The sequence below is a fragment of the Hyperoodon ampullatus genome (genome assembly GCF_949752795.1).
Source record: "Hyperoodon ampullatus genome assembly, chromosome: 7".
NCBI lineage: Eukaryota > Metazoa > Chordata > Mammalia > Artiodactyla > Ziphiidae > Hyperoodon > Hyperoodon ampullatus.
This window is the reverse complement of record NC_136920.1, coordinates 31,435,455-31,443,892: the sequence shown is the minus strand read 5'-3', so window position 1 is coordinate 31,443,892 and position 8,438 is coordinate 31,435,455. Positions and strand designations below refer to the sequence as shown.

Here is an 8,438-nt window from a genome sequence, read left to right as displayed (position 1 = left end):
TAGTCCCTTTGCAGATCAGTTATTTAGATTTAAGAAGAGAAGGGAATCATGTGCTGTTATCTCTGTGGCCATTCTTCTCACACAAAGAAAATGAGAGAACAATAAAATAAGACTAAGAAATCATTCTTCCAATGATTGTCATTGAACTGTTACATTAGTAAACATTCACAGTATGAAGTCTCTCTCAATCTCCAGCATATAAAGTAGTGCAAAGGAAAAGAAAAAAAAGAAAGAAAGAAAATTCCAGTTCTGTTATTTGTGAACAAAACTTGTTACATTTTCTCTGATTTCATTTCCTCCATTATTGTTAGGCATTTGCTGTCACATCTCCCCAAAATTAATAATAAAATATAATCAATTTCTAAAGGCCCCTGCAGCCTTTTTAAAAGTTAATTTCCAGTTAAAAATAAACTTTAATTAAATCCAAGATAAAATTGTAACCTATCGTCTATTAAATAATCCACTTTCTTTTTTTTCTACATAGTAATTCTTACAATTTTTAAAAAACCACAGCTATGGAATCCAAAGACATGAAATGCTATTAAAGCACTGATAAATGACTGCTCAAATTCATTAGGTCTTACATAGTAAATACTTCAAAATGCCAACTTTTCCCATCACTGCACGATTACTAACAACGTTGACAATTTACTTACACATACACACACGCACGCAGCACTCACACACACACACACACACAGACATACACATTCTCTCCACAGAACCATCTTTACTTTTAACACCTCCTCCAGTTAATGTGCAAAACTCTTGCATTCTAATAAAAAATATAAAGATAGATTTGCTCCTATTTAAGCCTCCCTCTTCTCCAAGATGTATCGTTTGTTTGATATGTAATACAAGTTTAGTAACAATTATGCCATGTATAACCATTAAATGGCGTACTACTGTATGCACTGGATTCATTTGCATATATCATTTTCATAACTGCACTCTCTATGCATAAATATATTTGGAGATGCTGGGATTGGGGGGAGGGGCAGTGGCGGGTGGAGAAGGAGATTCACACGTCGGTCTCCACAGCCTTCACATTAGAACAGTTGTTTTTATCTGTCTCACTGTCATCCCCCTTTCCCTGACACTTCTCCTTTGCACACAGAGATTCCTTAACCCCTTCTTCCATCTCTAGATACTCTGACTTGTCCCCCAGGGAAGAAGAAGTAGAACTCCGAAATTTCTTCAGCAAATTAGAAGGGAGGTACGGGCAACTGACTGCATTCTGTGTCAGCTGTATCTGTTCCTCATTTTCAGTCTCTCTGTGGTAGAAATAGTTAAAGTTAGAGACAATCACTGGCACTGGCAAAGCAATGGTTAAGACACCTGCAATGGCACACAGAGACCCTACGATCTTGCCCCCCACGGTGATGGGCTTCATGTCCCCGTAGCCCACAGTTGTCATGGTCACCACGGCCCACCAAAATGCATCTGGGATGCTTTGGAAATGGGTAGTCGGTTCATCCGCCTCCGCGAAATACACAGCACTGGAAAAGAGGATGACCCCAATGAAGAGGAAGAAGATCAGAAGGCCCAGTTCCCGCATGCTGGCTCGCAGGGTGTGGCCCAGGATCTGCAGGCCCTTGGAGTGCCTGGAGAGTTTGAAGATCCGGAATACTCGGACCAGACGGATGATCCTGAGGATGGCAAAGGACATGGCCTGCTGCTGCTGCCCGTTGCCACCCCCCTGCTGCTGGGCCAGATCCGTGCCCAGCGTGATGAAGTAAGGCAAAATGGAGACGATGTCAATGATGTTCATGATGTTTTTGAAGAAGAGGGCTTGGCTGGGACAAGCAAAGCAGCGAACCACAAACTCAAAGGAGAACCACACGATACAGACTGTCTCCACAATGAAGAAGGGGTCGTTGAATATCGTGTGCCCTGAGTTCTCCGGGTGGAGGGCCGAGGTGTCGTTCAACAACCCACTGGGCCCGCCTGTGCTCAGTGCCATGATAAGATCCCTGTCGTCCCTAAACTCTGGCAAGGTTTCCAGGCAGAAGATGACGATGGAGATGAGGATGACCAGGACCGAGACGATAGCTATGCCCCTCGCTGGACTGGAGCTCTCTGGATACTCAAAGAGCAGCCAGATCTGCTTTTTAAATTCATTCTCTGGCAAGGCCCTGTCCTCCTCCTCTCTCACAAAGCCCTCATCCTCCCGAAACTTGAGCAGGGCCTCCTCCCCCAACTGGTAGAACTTCACCTCCTCGGTGAAGATATCAAAGGGGACGTTGACAGGCCTCTTCAGGCGGCCCCCTGACTGGTAATAGTATAAGATGGCATCAAAGCTAGGCCTGTTCCTGTCAAAAAAATACTCGTTACGCAGAGGGTCGAAATACTGAGTCCTCTTCTCAGGGTCCCCCAGCAAAGTCTCGGGGAACTGGGCCAGAGTTTTCATCTGGGTCTCAAAGCGCAGGCCTGAGACGTTGATCACCACGCGTTCGCAGCAGTCGCTGTAGCGGACCGAGCTGTAGCCGCCACCGCCGCCGCCCGCATCGTCCTGGGGCAGCAGGTCGGTGTAGGAACACTCATCGCCGCGGTCATCCTCGCTGTAGTGGAACCTCCCCTCCTCCTCCTCTGCCTCCTCTTCTTCCTCTTCCTCCTCCTCTTCCTCCTCTTCCTCCTCCTCCTCACTCAGATCCCGCAGGATCTTCTCCTCGGAGCCACTGGGCATCAGGTCGGAGCAGTGAGGAAAGCTGCTCTGCCGGTGGTGGACTTTCTTCTTCTCGGGCCGCTGTCGCCTCCTCCTCTTACTTCCCCGGCCGCTCTGAGGGTCTTGGGAGGTGCAGGCCCCACGCAACTGGTGGTGGTGATGGTGGGCGCCCCCTCCAGACCCCCCGCCGCCTTCCACAGCAGCTGTGGCCGCAGCGACAGCGGCCGCCGCAGCCGCCCTCGAGTGAGCCAGCCTCTCGCGCTCCCGGGCCCGGGCCTGCGCGGCATAACCGTAAGGCATGTGACTGTTGCACCCTGAGCTCTCCGCACTCACCATTGCAACCTCCATGGTGGTGGTTTGGGGGAAATGGCTGGTTCCAGTTGGAGAAGAAGAGGAAAGAAAAATAGGGCAGCTTCTTTTCTCACCAAATTAAGGTAAGTTTGGAACCCTTAAGCAGATTGCTTGGAAGACTAAGGATATTTTCAGTCCAACTTTGCATTTTCTGTTTTTAAATCAGCACACCCCATGCTCTCTCTTCCCAGGGATTCAGTGTTGCTCTCCAGAGCTTGGTTCCTCCAGAGAAACAGCCTGGCACTTTCAAGCCTAAGTCAGAAAATGTTGGGGTCTCCCAAACACTTATTTTGGGGGGGATGTTCAAAGCGGGAAATAATGTCTAGAATGTGGTGTTGATGCTGCGAGATTTAAAGGCAGCGAGTATCCAACAGCCAGCAGTCGTGCCTAGAAAATGGAATATATTTTTCTGCCATGGAAATTGTCCAGAGCTCAGTCCATCACATTTAAATAAAATGCAAATAAGCCTTTAAGTCTTAGCACTTGCCTTCTAGTGATGGCTTGACCCATGTTAACATGTGACTTGAAGTATGTCCAGACATTGCCACTCAAAGCCTATCAGGATGATTCTCCAGGCTTTCCCCTTAAATTCATCACTGGCTTCCTGGACCCAGGGGCAATGCCGAGCTAGCTTTAGAGGCAAAGACCTTGGGAGGTAGAGAAGGTGCAAGATGAGGTGTCAGTGGGGGCAAGCCCAGCTCTGAGGTCTCCATAGAAATCAAGGAAATGCAGAGCATCCTTCAGCTAAAATCATGCAGAAGAAGCCACTTCACCTGAAAAAGGAGGGGAAACAAGCATAGGAGAAAAATAAAAAGAAGAATCAAATAATAAAGAGTAAACTGAGTGTTTCCTTCACATATACTTTTTTCTTCTGTCCTCAAGCAAGCAAGCCATTAGATAAAGCACCAAAGCGACTATAAATTTCCAAGGAGTAGTATGGGGCAGCTTGTTAAATCTCCTTCTCACTAAACACCCTTCTTCTTTGGATATATTTCAGCACTGTCTACTTTTGTGGCAACTCAATTATTTTTTCCTCTCTCCACTCTGGACCCACATGGCTCTTCCTTCCATCCACCTTTTCACTAATGCCAGGTCTTAATTCTCACTGTCACTCTCCTCACTCCACAGTAACAATGCTGTCACTTTACAGCTGCTTCCATCATTCATTGATCTCAAGGCATTTTTTTAAATGTCCACATAAAATATTTCTGAATTTAGTGCCCGTCCACACCTCTCTGTCTTGATTCAGGATTGGAGAAGTCGGAAAAAACAGGGTTCTTTAATCCAGCTTCCACCACTTCAACTATCTTCAATCACCCCGTCTACGAAGTGTAGATAATAATACAACCTCCCCCATCCCACTTTTGAGAGGATGAATGAGATAACTGATGTGGACAGAACACCACAGTGCCTTGTACGTGAGGAATGTCGATAAAGGCTGGCGGTTATTAACAACATAATAACATGTGATGGTCAACCTACCCACCCCAAAATGCGTACGTCCTCACAGCATTGTCTAAGCAGGGGAAGGGCAGAACGTGAGGACATCCAGGACATTTTGAGACTCACCAGTGGCCCGTATTACGTTGGCGCTCCCTGACTCGCTGAAGCGTGTCCCTGTTGTTGTTTTTCTGTTCCCCTGACTCCAGAACACTCCCTACCGCCCACAGCCTAGGAGCTTACCCCAGTTTCCATTTCTCTAGTAATCATCTTCTCTCCTTGCAGTTCCCCATGTTCACCTCGATGCTTCCCCCTACACTTTGCTCAAGGGACTATCTCCTCATGGTTCAAATCCTAGTTTGTGTGCACTTTGTTTTCAGCCTATGATACTCTCTTCCCTAAAATTTAACCATAGTGCCCATCCCCCAAATTCCCCTCTCTTTTCCTTCCCTCCCCCACCTCCCCCCCATTTATTTCCAGTCTGCCACTTCCTGATCACATCTTCCTTGCAGCCCTCCTCTGTCCCCACTGTCACTTGGTATTCCTGACCTTTCTTCTTCCTTAGTTTGCTCTCCGTAGGTCCAACTAATTCATCTCCTCTGCCAGGACCTGTAAATGCTCCTGCCCCAATCTTGCTTCTCCTGTCTCCTCTTGCCTCTTCCATTCACTCTGTCCAAGAGGACTTCCAAGAATGCAGAGAGTGGCCGAGAGAACTGGGGAAGATAACTGACAGCCAGAATTCAGGGCATCTACCAGCCTCTATTACCGGAAGCACTTGGAGCCATTAACAGGACCCAGTGCTTGACCACCTGCTGCTCCTTGCTGAATCATGTCAGCCTAGAAGCCTAAATACACCTGGGTTTTATCAAGTGACAAGCAGGGAAGTGGCAAGCAAAGGTCTTCCCAATCACACATTCTAATGTGATCATACACATTCTCCCAGGGCAAGAGGTGAGCCTGACTGGGGACACAAAACCCAGAAAATACACCTCTGAGGGTTTCTGGAATGACATCCCCTTCCTTTGCCTGACTCCTAACATCATCTCATACTCTGAAATGTTCACTCTCACAAGGTCTCCAAATCTCTGTCTTCACTGTGGAGGGTCAGGCCAACATCCTTTAAAGACTTTCACACAAGCCAAATTGCCTGAGAGTTTGCGCAGTTTCTTCCCCAACCCCTCAAAGCAGTTATAATACACTATTTAAATAAAGCCCTAGTGTAACCAAAGTGCCTGTAAATTTGTATACTATGCACACCCCCTCTTCCACCCAACTGACTCCCAGAAGGTCACCAGTTAGAGGGTTTTCTAATTCACAATCAACTCTTCAGGAGAGCTAGACTTGCCTTCTTCACACCAAATAATTTCTTATTTACTTATTTACTTATTCATTTATTTGGGTTTGTTCATTTTTGTTTAACTCCCTCCCCCACGGTACAAAAAGCAAATCACATTCCTTCTAATTTGCTTCCAGTTACCTCACTATCCCTGATCTAACTTAGAAGAAGAAGAGGAGGATATAAAAAGGGAGGGAGAGAGTGAAGAAAAAAAAAGAGAAAAAGAGGAAAAAATCCAACTAGCAAATCAGACTAGTTTAAAATCTCTCTTCCTTCTCAACTCAAGGTATTCATGTTAGGAGAATCTATTCAATTCAACTCTCGGGAGACTTTATGGGGGAGACCTTCGCAGGGTAACGTCCCTTCCTTTTAAACACCACCAACTAATAGGATTTTTCTGACTACCTATTCCCCAATCCCTGTGCCCCCAAACAAGAGCCAAGCATCCCGCCCCTCCTCCTCCCCCCCACCCCCAACAAAGCTGTTTTCATCTCTCAGTGCTAATTCCTGCAACTGTTTTAGGGTGGTACCTGAACCTTATCAGAGAGAGAAAAGGAGAAAGAGAAGACTGAGAGAGAGAATTCCAAGGGCCAATACCGTGAGAAATATACACTTCAACGCACGCCATTTATACAGTCCCTATGTGTTGCTCAAATGCTCAGAAAATGCACGCAAACCCAAATGTTGGGAGAAGCAGCAGTTTAAACCCGTTCACCAGCTGTTCCCAAAGAAACGGAACCAGTGAGTCTGGGATGAGGCAAAACGATGCTAAATCTAAACCCCACCTCGTTGGGAAACGACATCTTTAATCGCGCCCTTGCCTCCAGACCTAGGTTCCCGCTCGGGCACATTAAGCAGGGCGCACGCACCCCATCCCTTGGGTTGGGAAAATAACAACTGTTGGCCCCCCGGAAAGCCGCACAGCATCTGCACCTCCCTTCTCCCACCTCCTGGTTTATTTTTAACCGCCTTCGATTCATGCCCTTCTGTCACATTCTCAATATTATTTATCCCTCAAATGTCCACTGTTTCTTAACAGCCGAAAGAGTAGAGGAAAGATAAGAGAGGTATGATACTCACCATTCCCAGGCGGGGTGCAAAAGAAAAATAAAGAAAATCCCCGGTTGGCTTTTTTCCCCCCTCAAGCTGCAACAGCTGGAGGAAGGGAAGAATGATTTGGGGGTGGAAGGAATCACTCCAGTGTGGCAGGTGGAGGCTCCAAAATATCCACGGAACAAGTTCTATTGCCTGGCCAGCGGGGGTGCACAGAATCCTCGCTGCTGGAGCCCGGGGGTGGGGATCGGGGCTGCCCCACGGAGGACCCCAAGACTCCTGGTTCCTCGGGAGTTCAGCACAGAAGGGCTCGAAGGGGAAAGAAAGTCAAGGTTCCCCAGAAAAAGAAACAAAATCCTAGACAGCAGCGATCACTTGTTAATCCCGAATTCCTCCAATATCCTTCCCTCTCCCTCTCTTGCTGGCTGCAGAAGCAGCACACGCCTCCCCTGGCCGGGAGCGCGCGCCGGCCGGGGGCGGGGCCAGGGCCGTCCGAGGGTGTGGCGTTCACGGCGGTCACCGGGGGCGCCTCCCGGCGCGGCGAGGCGGGCGCAGTCACGACGCCGTGACTGCCGGCCCCCCGGCCGCGGCCCCCCGACAACGAGGCTCCGGAGAGCCAGTGGGAACCATTCCAGGATCCCCTGGCTTGCGCCCCCAGAGGCGAGGAGCTAATCCGGAGAGAGAGGTGTCCCCTTTGGAGCTGAAATGGGGTCCCGACGGCAGAGCAGGAACGCCAAGAGAGGCTGGAGGGGGTGACTTCGACGGCAGGTCCAGTCTCGACCGCAGGATGCTTCTGGGCGTCTTCTCCTCTCCCCGACCCGCTTTCTCTGCATCTCCGCCGGCACCCCACCCACCAGCCCCGGCACCATAACGGGTTTGTGGGTTTCGGAGCCCGGGTGCATCTCTGCGAGGCCGCCAGCCCGGAGCTCTCTAGTCGTTTGCTAGCGCGCCCAGGCCCCTCGGCCTCCGCCCCCCTTGTAGAGAGAGAGTTTGCCGGCCTCAAGTCGGGGGTCGGGCCTCCCAGGAGCGGAGGAGACCGACTTTACGCAGGTGTCCGACCCCTGGGAGGGAAGGATGACTGAAATTGGAATCGGGCCCAGGCTAAGGGCTGCGCAGGGAGGCTAAGGTCCGAGTTAGGAGAGAGTCGGGGCGCTAGGAGCAGGTTGCAAGTCCGCCCCGGGGGCGGGGGGCTTTGGAAGAGTGGGAGGAGCCCTTGGCGAACCTGTTGCTGCAAAAAGAAAGACGATTTGGCAAGAGGTTTGGCTCCCGGGAGGTTTCTAACGTGGTGGTCGGATCTCCAATGCCACCCACCTCCAGAAAACAACAAAAACCGCACTTCCCCAAGCCCCCACCACCCCCCGCGCCGTGGGCAGGCGAGTGCGCTCGCAGCGGCGTCCTCACCCCGGTGGACTCTCGGATTGCTTATTAGCTGGCTGGCGGGGGAAATGCCCCTGGACGTCGATGTAAATATGCAATTCTCACAAATATGCCAAAAGAAGTGGGAAGTCAGAATTTACACACACACACACACACACACACACACACACACACACAAGCTCAGGTGGCGATGGGGCTCCGGGCACCTCTCCCGGC

The 8,438-nt window shown here is 49.7% G+C and overlaps 1 protein-coding gene across 1 annotated transcript; it reads right to left on the bottom strand.

The window, feature by feature from the left end:
* Positions 1-1,021: 1,021 nt before the first annotated feature.
* Positions 1,022-3,013, bottom strand: KCNA4 (potassium voltage-gated channel subfamily A member 4; the record flags this gene model as incomplete). Its single annotated transcript, XM_079707699.1, has 1 exon — positions 1,022-3,013. One exon carries the CDS (start codon positions 3,011-3,013, stop codon positions 1,022-1,024), a length of 1,992 nt encoding a protein of 663 aa, XP_079563825.1.
* Between the last annotated feature and the right edge of the window lie 5,425 nt (positions 3,014-8,438).